The following is an 18,517-nucleotide window of genomic DNA, read 5'->3' on the forward strand; positions in this document are numbered from 1 at the left end:
CCCTAAAACCAGGGTGGGCAAAGGGCCACTGCCAGCCCATATGGGCCTATATCAGGCAACTGCTGTTACAATGATGCTATGTAACAGATTATTTCAGAATTCAGTCTTTAAAACAATAAATGAGTCTGTAGTACATCTGGGCAATTTTTCTGGTTTTGACTGGCTCACTCTTATATCTGTAATCATTTGAAGGTTGGTTGGCAGCTCTGGTAATCTTGGCTGAACTCTCCATTTCTGAGGGTTGCCAGTTGTGTTTGTTTGCTGGACCGGAATGGCTGGAATAACTGGGGTAACTTGGCTCTTCGGATCCCTGTGTCATCCTCCAATGGGCTAGCCTGGGCATGTCTTCATGGTGAAGGCAGAGGAACAAAAGAGCAAATGGAAATGTTGCAAGTACTTTTTAAAGCCTCTGTCTGCATCGTGTATGATAACATCCACTAATCAATGGATATTAGCAAGACACATGGCTGCACCCAGAGACATAAGCAGGGCAGATTACTCTGCCATGAGTAAGAGGATACAGCAAAATTTTGGAGGAAAGGGCTTGGATTTAGGAAGGGGTAAAGAGTTGGGATCATCAGTGTAATCCAACTCCCACAGTACCTTATATGACATAGAAAAAGATATCATGGGTGCATGACTTGGTAGGTAGGAAACCCCTTCATATAGAGGAAAAGGCTCCCTTTATGCTGGGGAGAGGTCAGACCCACATCAGGAGGCATGGCACAGCAAAGGAACCAAAGGCTGGACTTCAGCTCCTAATTACTCCCTTGACAGACTGCTCTGTGCAGTGTTTTATTATACTTGGTGGCCCTGTCCCAGAGGCTTTCTGGTGTATTCCCTCATTTGACAAATATTGTTTCAGATTCTTTTCCTGCAGAATTTTCTTTGCTGGGTGACACTGCTACCCCCTAATGGTGTCTAATTTGGCTTCTATTCTTTGGTAACAGGTGGGAGATGCTTTCAACAATCTAAAAAATCGTGAAGAGCTTAACATCATTGCATCCAAGCCTCCTCGTGATCATGTGTTCCGGGTGAATAACTTTGAAGCTCTAAAGACCATTCAAAACCAGCTTCAGGAAAAGATCTTTGCAATTGAGGGTAAGTAAGTTAAGGTTCTGCATTCCTGCAGCAGGTCCAGAGGCAGCCCTGAATATGGATTTCTCCTCTAGAGACTAGAACCTCCTAACTCTTGGTATCCTGATTCTCAGCATCAACTCAACTCTCTCTCCTCTTCTAGTTCTCAGCAAATTTGGTCTCACTTGGTCATTCCCTTTGAAATCAAAAGATCTAGACTTTATTTTTACTTTGCAAACCTTGGCTATAGGCTGGAAAATTGGAGGGTAGGGGAGTCGGGCCTCACACAGTATATTTCCAAGAATTTGAGTATGTTGCCAATGTTTGACTGTTGGATTCACTGCTGTATCTCCAGTGTCTAGAATAGTGCCTGGTACATAGTGGGTGCTCAACGAATATTTACTGATTACAATAATTTAAAAACTGAGGGAAGTTTCATATACAATCTGGATTTATGATTTCTCTTAAAAAATTGGAAGATTAGACTGCATTCCTATCTGGCAAAAAGCAGTTGGAGCCAAATAGCTACCATCTCTTTAAAAGGGGTATATGCTTTCTAATTCAACATAGCTCCCACCTGAGCCTCCTTTTGTTTGGTCATAGTAGTACTTGAGTTCCAGCTCTTCCGCTTTCTTTTTTTTTTTTTTTTAAGATTTGTTAGTTTTTTTATTTTTTTATTTTTTATTTAGGATAGTCACACACACACAGAGAGAGAGGCAGAGACATAAGCAGAGGGAGAAGCAGGCTCCATGCACCGGGAGCCCGATGTGGGATTCGATCCCGGGTCTCCAGGATCGCGCCCTGGGCCAAAGGCAGGCGCCAAACCGCTGCACCACCCAGGGATCCCTCTTCCGCTTTCTTTAATGTAGAAAGCTTTCCTCCTTACAGGTACTCAGACAGGAAGTAGCAGCTCCTTTGAACATGAGATGTCTCAGGAAGGCTTCAGTGCTGCCATCACTTCAGTAAGTGGTCCTTCATTAAATTGGGATTGGGTGAGAGGAAGTGGGAGAAGAGGTGCAAGGGTTTGGGGGCTCTTATTTGCAATGAGGACTTGTTGGGGAGCACTTTTTTGATGGGGAGCAGTGGTCCCTTTTCCCTATTAATTATGTTTTTTTCTTGATATATAATGGATATATGAATGATACTTCAGGTATACACCATAATGATTTGCTGTATGCATATATTGTGAAATGATCACCACAATAAGTCTAATCAATATTCATTACCACATATGTTACAACATTTATTTTTCGTGTGATGAAAACTTTAGGATTTCTTTTCTTTTTTTAAGTTAAAAAATATAAAAAATTATTTAAATTCAATTTAGTTAACATATATAGTATTATTAGTTTCAGGGGCAGAATTTAGTGATTCCTGGTTGCATATAACACCCAGTGCTCATGACATCAAGTGCCCTACTTAATACCCATCATCTAATTACTGCTTCGCCCCACCTACCTCCGCTTCAGCAACCCTCAGTTTGTTTCCTAGAGTTCAGTGTCTCATATGCTTTGCCTCTCTCTGTTTTCATCTTATTTTATTTTTCCTTCCCTCCTTCCCTTCCCCTGAATTCATCTGTTTTGTTTCTTAAATTCCACATATGAGTGAAATCTTATGGTATTTGTCTTTCTCTGACTGACTTATTTTGCTTAGCATAATACCCTTTACTTCCATGCATGTCATTGCAAATGGCAAGATTTCATTCTTTTTGATAGCTGAGTCATATTCCATCATATATATTTAAATACACTACCTTCTTTATTCATTCATCTGTTGGTGGACATCTGGGCTCTTTTCATAATGCCAAGTGATGTTGAGCATTTTTTTCATGTACCTGTTAGCCATCTGGGTGTCTTTTAAAAAGTGTCTATTCATGTCTTCTGCCTGTTTCTTGACTAGATTTTTTTGTTTTTGTTTTTTGGTATTGAGCTTGGTTAAGTTCTTTATATATATTGGATACTAGCCCTTTATCTGATTAGACATTTGCAAATATCTTCTCCCATTCTGTAGATTGCTTTTTAGTTTTGTTGGCTGTTTCCTTTGCTGTGTGCAAAAGCTTTTCATTTTGATGGAGCCCCAATAGTCTATCTTTGCTTTTGTTTCTCTTGCCTTTGGAAACATCTCTAGCAAGAAGTTGTGGCTGAGCTCAAAAGAGGTTGCTGTGTGTGTTTTCCTCTAGGATTTTGATGGATTTATGTTTCACATTTAGGTCTTTCATCTATTTTGAGTTTATCTTTGTGTATGGTGTAAGAAAAAGACTTAGTTTCATTCTTCTGCGTGTGGCTGTCCAGTTTTCTCAACACCATTTGTCAAGGAGACTCTTTTTTTCCATTGGATATTCTTTCCTGTTTTGTCAAAGATTAGTTGACCATAGAGTTGAGGATTCATTTCTGAGTTCTCTCTTCTGTTCCATTGATCTATGTGTCTATTTTTGTGCTAGTACCCTACTGTCTTGATGATTACGGCTTTGTAATACAGCTTGAAGTCCAGATTGTATTGTCTCCAGCTGCAGTTTCTTTTTCAACATTCCTTTTGCTATTTGGGATCTTTTTTGGTTCCATACAAATTTTAGGATCATTTGTTCCAGCTCTATGAAAAATGCTGATGGTAGTTTGATAGGGATTGTGTTGAATACGTAGATTGCTTTGGGTAGCATAGACATTTTTTTTAAAAAAATTATTTATTTATTCATGAGACACACACACACACACACACAGAGAGAGAGAGAGAGAGAGAGAGAGGCAGAGGCAGAAGCAGGCTCGATGCAGGGAGCCTGACATGGGACTGGATCCTGGGTTTCCAGGATCCCACCCTGGGTTGAAGGTGGCGCAAAACCGCTGGGCCACCGGGGCTGCCTGCATAGACATTTTAACAATATTTATTTTTCCAACGCAGGAGCATGGAATGTTTTTCCATTTCTATGTGGCTTCCTCAATTTCTTTCATAGTTTTCAGAGTACAGAGCCTTTACCTCTTAGGTTAGGTTTATTCCTAGGTATCTTACGGTTTTTGGTGGAATTGTAAAGGGGATTGATTCCTTGATTTCTCTTTCTTCTACCTCATTGTTAGTCTACAGAAATGCAAATGACTGCTGTGCTTTGATATTACATCCTGTGACTTTACTGAATTCCTGTGTCAGTTCTAGCACTTTTTGGTGGGGTCTTTTGGGTTTTCTACATAGAGTATTATGTTGTCTGTGAAGAGTGAGAGTTTGACTTCTTTGCTGATTTGGATGCCTTTTATTTCTTTATGTTGTCTGATTGCTGAGGCTAGGACTTCCAGTACTGTGTTGAACAACAGTGATGAGAGTGGACATCCCTGTCGTGTTCCTCACCTTAGGGGAAAAATTCTGTTTTTCTCTGTTGAGGAAGATACTTTCTATGGGTCTTTCACATATACTCTTATGATGCTCAGGTATATTTCCTCTATCTCTACATGGTGGAGAGTTTTTATCAGGAAATAATGCTGATAAAATACTTTTTTCAAATACTTTTCCTGTATCAGTTGAGAGGATCATACGGTTTTTATCTTTTCTTTTGTTTTTTGTTTTTTTTAATAAGCATTTTTTTTAAATTTTATTTATTTATGATAGTCACACACAGAGAGAGAGAGAGAGGCAGAGACACAGGCAGAGGGAGAAGCAGGCTCCATGCACCGGGAGCCCGACGTGGGATTCGATCCCGGGTCTCCAGGATCGCGCCCTGGGCCAAAGGCAGGCGCCAAACCGCTGCGCCACCCAGGGATCCCATAAGCATTTTTTTTTAAATTTATTTATTGAGAGAGAGAGAGAGAGAGAGAGAGAGAGAGAGAGAGAGAGAGAGAGGCTGAGAGGCAGAGACACAGGCAGAGGGAGAAGCAGGCTCCATGCACCGGGAGCCTGATGTGGGATTTGATCCCAGGTCTCCAGGATCAGACCCTGGGCTGCAGGCGGCGCTAAACCGCTGCGCCACCGGGGGTGCCCTATCTTTTCTTTTGTTAATGTGATGTATTACATTGTTTGATTTGTGGATGTTGAACCACCCTTGTAGGGTGGTTGGTCGTGGTGAATAATCCTTTTAATGTACTGTTGGGTCATATTGGCTAGTTTCCTGGTGAGAATTTTGGCATCCATGTTCATCAGAGATACTGGTCTGTAATTCTCCTTTTTTGGTGGAATCTTTGTCTGGCTTGGGGATCAATGATGGCCTCATAGAATGAGTTTGGAAGTTTTCCTTCCATTTCTACATTTTGAAATAGTTTCAGAAGAATAGGTGCTAATTCTTCTTTAAATGTTTGGTAGAATTTTACTGGGCGGTCATTCAGCCCTGGACTCTTGCTTGTTGGGAGAGTTTTGATTACTGCTTCAATTTCTTTGCTGGTTATGGATCTGTTCGGTTTTCTATTTCTTCCTGTTTCAGTTTAGGTAGTTTATATGTTTTTAGAAATGCATCCATTTCTTCCAGATTGCCTGACTTGTTGGCGTATAATTGCTCATAATATCCTCTTATGTTTGTCTTTCTGGGATGTTGGTTGTGATGTCTCCTCTTTCATTTATGATTTTATTTATTAGGGTCCTTTCTCTTTTCTTTTTGATAAACTTGGCTAGAGGTTTATCAATCTTACTAATTATTTTAAAGAACCAGTTCCTAGTTTCGTGGATCTGTTCTTTTTTTAAGATTTTATTTATTTATTCATGAGAGACACACAGAGAGAGAGAGGGAGGGAGAGAGAGGCAAAGACACAAGCAGAGGGAGAAGCAGGCTCCATGCAGGGAGCCTGATGCGGGACTCAATCCTGGGACTCCAGGATCATGCTCTGGGCTGAAGGCAGGTGTTAAACTACTGAGCCACCCAGGGATCCTCTCGTAGATCTGTTCTACTGTTTTTTCCCCCTATACCATTGATTTCTGCTCTAATTTTTATTATTTCTCTTCTACTGGATATAGGCTTTATTTGCTGTTCTTTTTTGGCTCTTTTAGGTGTAAGGTTAGGTTGTGTATTTGAGACTTTTCTTGTTTCTTGAGGAAGACCTGTATTGCTATGTACTGCATCCCAAAAATTCTGAACTGTTGTGTTTTCATTTTTATTTGCCTCCGTGTATATTTTAAGTTCCTCTTTAATTTCCTGGTTCACCCATTCATTCTTTAGTAGGATGTGCTTTAACCTCCATATATTTGTAGTCCTTTCAAAGTTTTTCTTGTTGTTGACTTCAGGTTTTAAAACACTGTCTGAATATATGAATGGTATAATCTCAGTCTTTTTGTATCAGTTGAGACCTGATTTGTGACCCAATATATGATCTATTCTGGAGAATGTTCCATGTGCACCCCAGAAGAATGTGTATTTTGCTGCTTTAGGATGAAATGCTCTGACTATATCTGTGAAGTCCATCTGATCTAGTAGGTCATTCAAAGCCCTTGTTTCCTTGTTTATCTTCTGCTCAGATTATCTGTCCATTGCTGTGAGTGAGGTGTTAAAATCTCCTACTATTATTGATTATTATCAACGTGTTTCAATTAATTTTGTTATTAATTGGTTTATATAGTTGGGTGCTCTGAAGTTCAGTTTGTAAATATTTACAATTGTTAGATCTTCTTGTTGGATAGACCCTTTTACTATGAAACAGTGTCCTTCTCCATCTCTTATTACAGTCTTTGGTTTAAAATCTAGTTTATCTGATACAAAGATTGCTACTCTAGCTTTCTTTTGACTTCCATTTGCATGATAGATGGTTCTCCACTTGTCCACTTTCAATTTGGAGGTATCTTTGGGTCTAAAATGAGTCTTTTGTAATCAATATATTGATGAATCTTTTTTTTAATTTTTATTTATTTATGATAGTCACACAGAGAGAGAAGAGGCACAGAGACATAGGCAGAGGGAGAGGCAGGCTCCATGCACTGGGAGCCCGATGTGGGACTCGATCCCGGGTCTCCAGGATCGCGCCCTGGGCCAAAGGCAGGCGCCAAACCGCTGCGCCACCCAGGGATCCCTGATGAATCTTTTTAAAAATCCAATCTGGGATGCCTGCCTGGCTCAGCGGTTGAGCATCTGCCTTCGGCTCAGGGCGTGATCCTGGGATCTGGGATTGAGTTCTGCCTCAGGCCCCCTGTGAGGAGCCTGCTTCTCCCTCTGCCTATGTCTCTTCCTCTTTTCCTCTGTGTCTCTCATGAATAAATAAATAAATCTTTAAAAAAGATCCAATCTGATACCCTGTGTCTTTTGATTGGAGCATTTAGTCCATTTACATCATATTAATTATTGAAAGATATGAATTTAGTGCCATTGTGTTACTTGTAAAGTTGCTGTTTCTGTAGATGGTTTCTGTGTCTTTCTGGTCTTTGTTACTATTGGGCTCTCTCTTTACTCAAAGGATCCCCTTTAATATTTCTAGTTTGCTGTTCACAAATTCCTTTAGTTTTTGTTTGTCCTGGGAACTCTTTATTTCTCCTTCCATTCTGAATGACAGCCTTGCTGGATAAAGTATTCTTGGCTGCATATTTTCCCCATTTAGCACATTGAATATATCATGCCAATCCTTTCTAGCCTGCCAGGTCTCTGTGGACAGGTCTGCTGCAAGTCTTCTGTTTCTATCCTTTTAGGTTAAGGGCCTCTTGTCTCTAGCTGCTTTCAGGATTTTCTCTTTATCTCTGAAATCTGCATACTTCACTATTATATGTCAAGGTGTTGACTTATTTTTATTGATTTTGAGGGAATTCTCTTTGCCTCCTGGACTTGAATGTTTCCTTCCTTAGATTAGGGAAGTTCTCAGCTATAATTTGTTCAAATAAACCTACTGCCCCTCTCTCCTGCTCCTCATCTTCTAGGACCCCTATTATCCTGGTTATCATTTCATTTTATGGAATTGCTGAGTTCTTCAAGTCTCCCTTCATTATCTACTAGTTTTCTTTCTCTCTCTTTTTCCAGTTTCCTTATTTTCCATCATTTTATCTTCTATATCACTGATTTGCTCTTCTGCCTTGTTCATTCTCATTTTTATAGCCTCCATTTGCGACTGCTTCTTGGTAATAAGATTTATTTTCTTGATAACTTTCAAATATACGTTACAGTTTTATTAACTATACTCACTATGTTGTATATTACATCCCTGAATTTTTAATTTAATAACTGGAAATTTGCACCTTTTGGCTACCATCACTCATTTTGCCTACCCTCCCAACTCATTGCCTTTGGCAACCACCAATGTGTTCTCTGCATCTATGTAATTTGGTTTGTTTTGTTTTTAGATTCCACATATAAGTGAGATCATACTATACGTATATTTCTCTGACTTATTTCACTTAGTATAATGCCCTCAGGGTCCATACATATTGTCACAAATGGCAGGATTTCCTTCTTTTTTATGGCCAAACAATATTCCATTTTATTATATACCACATTTTCTTTATCTATTCATACATTGATGGACACTTACATTATTTCCATATCTTGGCTATTGTTTTTTTTATTTTTTTAAAAAATATTTTATTTATTTATTCATGAGGGACACAGAGAGAGAGAGAGGCAGAGACACAGGCACAGGGAGAAGCAGGCTCTATGCAGGGAGCCCGATGTGGGACTCCATCCCAGGTCTCCAGGATCACACCCTGGGCTGAAGGTGGCACTAAACCTCTGAGCCACCCAGGCTGCCCAATTTTTAAAATTTTTTAAAAAAGAATTTATTTTGAAAGAGAGAGAGAGATTGAGTGAATGTGAGCTAAGAGAGGGGCAGAGGCAGAGGGAGAGAGAGAATCTCAAGCAGATTCCATGCTTAGCGTGGAGCCAGACATGAGGCTCAATCCCACAACCTCAAGACCATGACCTGAGCTAAAATCAAGAGTTGGATGCTTAATTGATTGAGCCACCCAGGTACCCCAACATCTTGGCTATTATAAATAAGGCTTCATGAACATGGTGGTGCAGATATCTTTTGAGTTAGTGTTTTCATTTCCTTTATATAAATACCTAGGAGTAGGATTTTTGGATCAATAGTAATTCTGTTTTTAAAATTTTTGAGGAACCTCCATTCTGTTTTCCATAGTGGCTGTGTCATTTTACATTCTCACCAACAGTGCACAAGTGTTCCCTTTTCTCCACATTCCCGCCAACACTTGCTATCTCTTTTTAAAAGGCTTTTATTTAGATTCCAGTTAGTTAACATAGTGTAATATTAGTTTCAGTATTAGACTTTGTTACACTTACATACAACACACAGTGCTCATCACAAGTGCCCTCCTTAATACCCATCACTCAGGGATCCCTGGGTGGCGCAGCGGTTTGGCGCCTGCCTTTGGCCCAGGGCGCGATCCTGGAGACCTGGGATCGAATCCCACGTCGGGCTCCCGGTGCATGGAGCCTGCTTCTGCCTGTGTCTCTGCCTCTCTCTCTCTCTCTCTCTCTCTCTCTCTCTCTCTGTGAGTATCATAAATAAATAAAAAAAATACCCATCACTCATTTAACCCATCCCCTGCCCACCTCCCATCCAGCAACCTTCAGTTAAGAGTCTGTTTTATGGTTTGCCTCTTTGTTTCACATATCTGTTTTGTTTCTTTATTATTTCAACTTTTTAAAAAAAGATTTTATTTATTTATTCATGAGAGACACAGAGAGAGAGAGGCAGAGACACAGGCAGAGGGAGAAGCAGGCTCCATGCAGGGAGCCCGATGTGGGACTTGATCCCAGGACTCCAGGATCACACCCTGGGCCAAAGGCAGGCTCCAAACCACTGAGCCACCTGGGAATCCCCTTATTTCATCTTTTTGCTTAAATTCTAGTTAGTTAACATATATGATAACATATTGGTTTCAGGTATAGAATTTAGTGATTCATCACTTACATATAATATCCAGTGGTCATCACAAGTGCCCTCCTTAATACTCATCATCCATTTAGCCCATTCCCTGCCCACCTCCCTTCATCAACCCTCAGGTTGTTCTCTATAGTTAAGACTATCTTATGGTTTGCTTCCCTCTCTGTTTTTTCCCCCTTCTTCTATGTTCATCTGTTTTGTTTCTTAAATTCCACATATGAGTGAAATCATATGGTATTTGTCTTTCTCTGACTGACTTATTTTGCTCAATATAATATACTCTAGCTCTATCCATGTTGCAAATGGCAAGATCTCATTATTTTTGATGGCTGGCTAAGATTCAATTATCTATCTATCTATCATCATCATCATCTATCTCACCTTATTTTTCCATTCATAGTTCATTATTTCCATAATTTGATTATTGTAGATAATGCTGCTATAAGCATTGAAGTGCATGCGCTCCTTTGCACTGTGTTTGTATCCTTTGGGTAAAGGCCTAGTAGTGCAATCGATGGGTTGTAGGGTAGTTTTTTTTTTTTTAATTTTTGAGGAATCTCCATACTGTTTTCCAAAGTGACTGCACCAGTTCACATTCCCACCTACAGTGTAAGAGGGTTCTTCTTTCTCTGCATCCTTGCCAACATGTGTTGTTTCCCATCTAATACTTGTTATTTCTTTTCTTTTTGATGAAAACCATTCTAACAGGTGTGAGGTGACATCTCATCATGATTTTGATTTGCATTTCTCTGATGACTAGTGATGCTGAGCACTGTTTTATGTATCTCTTGGCCATCTGCATGTCTTTTTGGAAAAATGTCTATTTAGATCTTCTCACTTTTTAAAAAAGATTTTATTTATTTATTCATGAGAGATAGAGAGAGAGAGAGAGAGAGAGAGAGAGAGAGAGAGAGAGAGAGTCACTCAGAGACACAGGCAGAGGGAGAAGCAGGCTCCATGCAGGGAACCTGACACGGGACTTGATCCCGAGTCTCCAGGACCACACTCCGGGCTGAAGGCAACACTAAACCACTGAGCCACCTGGGCTGCCCTTCTGCCCATTTTTATTTTATTTTATTTTATTTTATTTTATTTTATTTTATTTTATTTTACTTTACTTTATTTTATTTTATTTTTTACAGTCCTGAGGTCTTTTATTTTCTTTACACTTATCATGTCATGAATTCATAGGGAATGGGTTCCAGCAGTTCAGGCTCCTTTCTATTGGTTCTCACAAAGTGTGCTTCTCTGGGTGGGGCAGGCAGGCACTTCAGCTGGACCCAAGTACCTTTCTCTTTGGCTTCCTTCTTTTTCTGATCATTTTCTTCACATGCTTTAGGAAGCAATCTCGGCTCTTTGAGTGTTTAATATGCTCAATGTGGACATTAATTCTCTTGGCAAGAATCTTGCCCTTAACTTGTTTGTTTACAACAATGCCAACAGCATGCTGAGTAACATTGTAGACTCCTCCAGTTCTACCATGGTAACATTTGTGGGGCATTCCTTTTTGAACAGTGCCTTCCCTTGATGTCTACAATATCACCTTTCTTATAGATTCGCATGTATGTGGCCAAAGGAACACCTCCATGTTTTCTAAAAGGCCTAGAGAACATATAGCGGGTACCCCTCCTCTTTCCCTTTGCGTTGGTCATTTTAGTGAATTACTGAAAGATGGTGGTTCTGGCTGAAGGAAAGGCCTTCTGCCCATTTTAAAATCAGATTTCTTTTGTCATTGAGTTGTAGGAGTAAGGATTCCTATATATTTGCATTTATACAGATATATTTGTATATATTTTGTATATTAACCCCTTATCAGATAAATGATTTACCAATTTTTTCTCCCCTTCTGTAGGTTGCCTTTTCATTTTGTTGATGGTTTCTTTGCTGTGCAGAAGCCTTTTAGTTTGATGTAGTCCTACTTGTTTTATTTATTTATTTATTTATTTATTTATTTATTTATTTATTTATAGAGACAGAGAGAGAGAGAGAGAGAGAGAGGCAGAGAAACAGGCAGAGGGAGAAGCAGGCTCCATGCAGAGAGCCTGACGTGGGACTCCATCCAGGATCTCCAGGATCACACCCTGGGCTGCAGGCGGCGCTAAGCCGCTGCACCACCAGGGCTGCCCAGTCCTACTTGTTTATTTTTGCTTTTGTTTCCTTTGCTTTTGGTGTCAAATTTGAAAAATCATTGCTAGGATCATGTCAAATTCTTATCATCTATGTTTTATTCTTGGAGTTTTATGGTTTCTAGTCTTATATTCAAGTGTTGAATCCATTTTTGTGAGCATGTGAGACAGTGGATCAGTTTCATTCTTTTGCCTGTGGCTTTCCAGTTTTCCCAATCCTATTTATTGAGATACTGCCTTTCCCCATTCTATATTTTTGACTCCTTTGTTGAAAATTAATTGATTATGTAAGTATGGGTTTATTTCTGGGCTCTCTATATATCCTACTGTATTGATTTGTGTGTCTGCTTTTATGTCAATACCATACTGTTTTGATTACTGTAGTTTGGCAATCTACTTTGAAATCAGGAAGCATGATGCCTCTAGCTTTGTTCTTCTTTCTCGAAATTGCTTTGGCTATTTGGGATCTTTTGTGGTTCCATATAAATTTTAGGATTGTTTGTTCTATTTCTGTGAAAAATGCTATTGGAATTTTGATAAGGATTGTACTGAAGCTGCAGGTTGCTCAATCTTGTTCTACTCTGTTTCCCAGAATGGTCTCTTGCTAGGTGCTGTGGGGAGCTTTGACTGGGCTGGAGGAGCCTTTCTTCATGCATCAAAGGATAAATTCACATTCATCAACATAACCAGGGTAGATTCAGACATGAATGATGCTTACTTGGGTGAGTAGAAAGGGCAGAGTAACTCTAAGAAGGGGTCAGGGTATGGCATAACTCAACTAGCATAGATTTCATTGGCTATTTTGTGGGCCCTTGGAATAACTTTAAAGACAGAAATTTCAAATTTCAATTTAATTATGTCAACAAGGGGAAATATAGTGCAGGATCCAGATGTCCCAACCTACTAAGCATGGGGCTACTGCATTGCCCCTACTCAAGGGATAGGTCTGATAGAGGGGGCAGAGTCTGTGAAGGAAAACACTTACCTTCTCAGATCACCATCTTCAGGTTATGCTGCTGAAGTCATCCTGAGGAGCAGGGTACAAAATCTGGTTCTTGGGGCACCTCGATATCAGCACACTGGCATGGTGGCGATGTTCAAAGAGAATGCTGGTACCTGGGAGACCAACGCTATTATCAAGGGCAACCAGGTAAGTGCAGAGCATGTGGAGCATAAATGCACAAACGGAGATATTCTGGGGGCTGAGATTCCTGGATGGGCATCACCAAGTGCCATGTGAGTCAGAGTTTTGTAAAAGGAGCTTTCAGAGGGATTTGAGCTGGGAAATCACAGAATAAGCTTTGTATTTGTGTTCTCACTTTTCTTTTTTTAGAGAGAGAGAGAGAGAGTCTGTGAGAGGGTTGTGGGGGCAGGGGCAGAGGGAGAAAGAGAGAGAGGGAGAGAGAGAATCTTAATTAGGCTCCATGCTCAGCATGGAGCCCAATACAGGGCTTGATCTTATGACCCTGATATCTTGATCTGAGCTGATATCAGAGTTGGATGCTTATCCAGGTGCCCCCTCACTTTTCTAACAACAATAAATAATGATACTTGACTTGTACAGAACTCTCTATGAGTCTCCCTTTACACAGAGCTGGTATTTAACCAGTATAACCATACTAATTATTAAAATATTGAAATAATTCCATATCTGCCTGTCAATAGCAGCTTTCCCTCTTCCCTCACCCCCACATTCTGGCCCCTTCCCCACTACTCTTTGAACTTCCCCATGATCCAGCAATTATGAGGTCAGACAGGGCACCTGAGGGGAGCTTTCAGACCTACTCCAGCTAAGCCCTTGGTCAGTGCCCGAGCAGTCCCAGTAGTTCAAGTTTTTGAATATCACCCCTGCAAAAGAGGTGTGGTTTCATCTTATGTAGAGCATTTTATGTGGTATGAGAGGCAAAAATTTCTAGTTTAAATTATTCTTGCAAATTCCTGAAATAGTACTGCACCCATGATATTGTACCTGTAGTTCTGTGTGTATTCCTTTAATTTCCATCACTGGTTCACTTTGACCAGCAATTAATGCATCATCTGTGGCTGAAAACAGTTAATTATTTTTTTTTAAATAAATTTATTTTTTATTGGTGTTCAATTTACCAACATAAAGAATAACACCCAGTGCTCATCCCGTCAAGTGCCCCCCTCAGTGCCCATCACCCACTCACCCCCACCCCCCGCCCTCCTCCCCTTCCACCACCCCTAGTTCGTTTCCCAGAGTTAGGAGTCTTTATGTTCTGTCTCCCTTTCTGATATTTCCCACACATTTCTTCTCCCTTCCCTTATATTCCCTTTCACTATTATTCATATTCCCCAAATGAATGAGAACATACACTGTTGTCCTTCTCCGATTGACTTACTTCACTCAGCATAATACCCTCCAGTTCCATCCACGTTGAAGCAAATGGTGGGTATTTGTCGTTTCTACTGGCTGAGTAATATTCCATTGTATACATAAACCACATCTTCTTTATCCATTCATCTTTCGATGGACACCGAGGCTCCTTCCACAGTTTGGCTATTGTGGACATTGCTGCTATAAACATCGGGGTGCAGGTGTCCCGGCATTTCATTGCATCTGAATCTTTGGGGTAAATCCCCAACAGTGCAATTGCTGGGTCGTAGGGCACCAAAGAAACAAACAATCCAATCATGAAATGGGCAAAAGACATGAAAAGAAATCTCACAGAGGAAGACATAGACATGGCCGACATGCACATGATAAAATGTTCTGCATCACTTGCCATCAGGGAAATACAAATCAAAACCACAATGAGATACCACCTCACACCAGTGAGAATGGGGAAAATTAACAAGGCAGGAAACCACAAATGTTGGAGAGGATGCGGAGAAAAGGGAACCCTCTTGCACTGTTGGTGGGAATGTGAACTGGTGCAGCCACTCTGGAAAACCGTGTGGAGGTTCCTCAAAGAGTTGAAAACAGTTAATTCTGATATTTGAACAGCTTATCATAATTGTTTGCCATTACTCAAATTCTTCAAACAGACTTTTCACTCATAGATTTTATCAACACATATTGACTGTAGATGGCATCAGTGCCTGATACATACCAGGTATGAGGTGGGGGGAATGTGTAGGGGAATTCCAGGAAGTCAAGCGTGGACATGATGCTACTTCTCTTTTTTTTGTGTGTGGTCCAGGATCACATGGAGAAAGTTAGCTGGTGAACTCCTTTCTCACACACAGGTATTATACATACAAATCATAATCAAGAATGAAAAATACTTAAACTGGGACAGTCTGGGTATTATGAAAGCAAATGGGAAGGGCACCACACAAGGGCATTAGAGAAGATTTCCTGGAGAAAGTAACAGTTAAGGTGGAAGAACTAGAGAAGTGAAGAATGGGGGAATAAAGGGCCAAACAAGGGAGAGAGCATGAGGCAGAGTTCAGAGCGTGTGTATCGGGATGGGGGGAGTGTGGATGAGTACACTGGGAAGAAGAGTAGGAAACAGTTTCATCTCAGATCTATCCACTCCCTCCATTTCTACTGAAATCAGCCTGGTCCAGGCCATCACCATCTTTCTTGTAGCCCTCACTGTAGTCTTGCTGGTCTCCCATACTCTCATTTTGCCTCCATCTAATCCATAGAGGGAGGGTGAACTTTCTAAATGAGAAACTGTTTATATAAATCTTCAGTTTAAAATCCTTTGTTGACTACAAACCAATTTTTAATGAAAATTTAAATCTATAAAAAGGATCTTATGTATGACCAAGTATTGTTTATCCCAGGAATGCAAGTCTTGTTCAATAGTGTTGAGAAATGGATAAGCTGATTCTAAAGTTCACATGGAAATGCATGGGACAAAGAATAGCCAAAATAATCTTGAAAAAGAAGAATTTCCAATTTCAAAGTTTACTACCAATCTACAGTAATTAAGACAGTGTGGTACCAACATAAGGATAGGCCTACAGGTAAATGGAACAGAACTGAGAGTCTAGAAATAAACCTATACATCTGTAATCAATTGATTTTTGACAAGGTACCAAGTTCATTCAATGGGGAAAAATAATCTTTCAACAAATGGTGCTGGGACAACTGGATATACCCTCGCTCACAATATACAAAAATTAACTCAAAATAAATAAAAAATCCAAATGTGAGAAACAAAGCTATAAACCTCTTAGAAGGACATAGGTGAATTTTTGTAACCTTAGATTTGGCAGTGATTTTTTTTTTTACTTTTCTGGATTTAAAAAAAATTAAAGCCAATTAAAAATTCAAAAATTACTCAGCCATCAAAAAGAATGAAATCTTGCCATTTGTAATGACATGGGTAGAACTAGAGGATTTTATATTAAGTGAAATAAGTCAGTCAGAGAAAGTCAAATACCATGTGATTTCACTCATATGTGGAATTTAAGAAATGAAACAAATGAACATAGGCAAATGGAAGGAAGAATAAAATACGATAAAAACAGAGAGGGAGGCAAACCATAAGAGACTCTTAACTATAAGGAACAAACTGAGGGTTGCTGGAGGCAAGGTGGTCGGGATGATGGCGGAATTGGGTGATGGGTGTTAAGGAGGTCACTTGATGTAATGAGCCCTGGGTGTCATATGCAATTGGTGAATCACTAAATTCTATCTCTGAAACTAATAATATACTACATGTTAACTAAATTTAATTTAAATAAAAATTAAAACAGGAAGAAAGGAGAAAAAAAGAGAAAAAAGTACCCTTTACAGTAGCACCAAAGATGATGAAATACCTAGATATAAATTTAAAAAATGTGTATGATTTCTGTATGCTAAAGGCTATGAAACATCAATGAAAGAAATCAAAGCCCTAAACAAATTGAGAGGTATAGTGTGTTCATAGACTGGAAGATTATTTTTAAGATGTCAATTCTCCCCAGCTGATCTATATATTCAACACAATCCCAGTCAAAATCCCAGACATTTATTTTGTAGAATTGAAGTTGATGCTTAGATTTATATGGAAAATCAAAGAAAGTAGCATATGCAAAACAGTTTTAGAAAGAAGTTCAATAAATACTATTAAGTATTTAGTGGAGAATTCATACACTGCCTGATTTTAAGACTTACTGGAAAGTTACAATAATCAGGACAGTGTGACATTGGCAGAAGGATAGACATGAAGATCAGTGGAACAGAGTAGGTGTGGAACAGACACACACATAGTCAATTGATTTTAAATAAAGGCACAAAGACATTTTGATGGAGACTTCAATGGAACAATCAGACATCCACAGTAAAAAACAAAACAAAACAAAACCTCTACCAATATCTTATACCGTATCAAGATTAACTCAGAGTAGATCATGGAGCTAAACATAAAATCTAAAATATAATACTTGTGGAAGAAAACATAGGAGAAAATCTCTGTGACCTTGTATTAGGCAAAGAGTTCTTAGCTGTAACATTAAAAGCAGGTCCATAAAGGAAAAACTGATAAATAGGACTTCATCAAAATGAAAAGTTTCTGCTTTATGAAAGACATATTAAGAGAATGAACAGACAAGCTACAGATTGGAAAAATATTTGCAAATTTTCCTTCTTTTTTAAATTATGTGGATGACAAAGGACTTACATCCAAAATATATAAAGGATTCTCAAAAACTCAACAATAAGAAATCAAACAGTTCAATGAAGAAGCAAGCTAAATATTTTAACAGACACTTCACTTAAGAAGATACATGGATAGCAAATAAGTACATGAAAACATCCTCTATGCCATTAATCATTAAGGTAAGGCAAATTAAAACCACTATGAGATACTACTACGCAGATATTAGAATGATTAACAAGGAAATAAACTGGCAATATCAAGTACTGACAAGGATGAGCAACAACTAAAACTCTCATACCCTGCTGTCTGAGTGAAAAATGGCATGCCTACTTTGGAAACAGTTTGTCAATATGTTATACAGTTCAATATATAGTTAGCATATCAGCAATCTCGCTTCTAGGCATTTACTTCGGAGAAGTAAAAACAGATGTTCGTATGAAAACCTGTGTGTGAAAGTTTCTAGTATCTCTATTCACAATTGCCAAAAACTAAAAACAATCCAAGGATCCCTCAACTGGGGAATGAATAGACAATCTATGGTATATCCATACAATGGAATGTCAGAAATACTGGAAATAAAAAGGAATGGACTATTTATATACACAACAACCTAACCTAATCTTAAATGCATTATTCTAGGTGAAAGGAGCCAGACATGAAAGGCTACATACTATATAATTCCATTTATATGATATTCTAGAAAAGGCAAAACTGTAGAGATATAAAACAGATCAGAAGTTGCCAGGGGTCATTTGAAGAGATTGATTACAACCAGGGCATGAGGGAATATTTTGGGAGTGATGAAATTTTTATATCTTGATCATCGGTGGTGGTTACATGACTTAATGTGGTTGTTAAAACTTAAAAAACTGTACTAAAAAAGCTGAGTTTTATTGTATGTAAATTATACCCTGATCAACTTGACATAAAGACAAAAAATCCTACTGACTTTAGGTTAAAGCTTAAATGC

General features: G+C 39.1%; 1 protein-coding gene across 1 annotated transcript in view; it reads left to right on the forward strand.

Annotated features, from left to right (window-relative positions):
- Positions 1-18,517, forward strand: part of ITGAM (integrin subunit alpha M) — a 56,884-nt gene that overhangs the window by 22,947 nt on the left and 15,420 nt on the right. Inside the window, exons 10-13 of the mRNA XM_055341314.1 lie at positions 951-1,101; positions 1,966-2,039; positions 12,582-12,711; positions 12,997-13,139. Coding sequence (XP_055197289.1) covers positions 951-1,101; positions 1,966-2,039; positions 12,582-12,711; positions 12,997-13,139 — 498 coding nt within the window. The remainder of the gene's footprint in view (positions 1-950; positions 1,102-1,965; positions 2,040-12,581; positions 12,712-12,996; positions 13,140-18,517) is intronic.

Source organism: Nyctereutes procyonoides, unplaced genomic scaffold (assembly GCF_905146905.1).
Source record: "Nyctereutes procyonoides isolate TBG_1078 unplaced genomic scaffold, NYPRO_anot_genome, whole genome shotgun sequence".
In the NCBI taxonomy this organism is placed as follows: domain Eukaryota; kingdom Metazoa; phylum Chordata; class Mammalia; order Carnivora; family Canidae; genus Nyctereutes; species Nyctereutes procyonoides.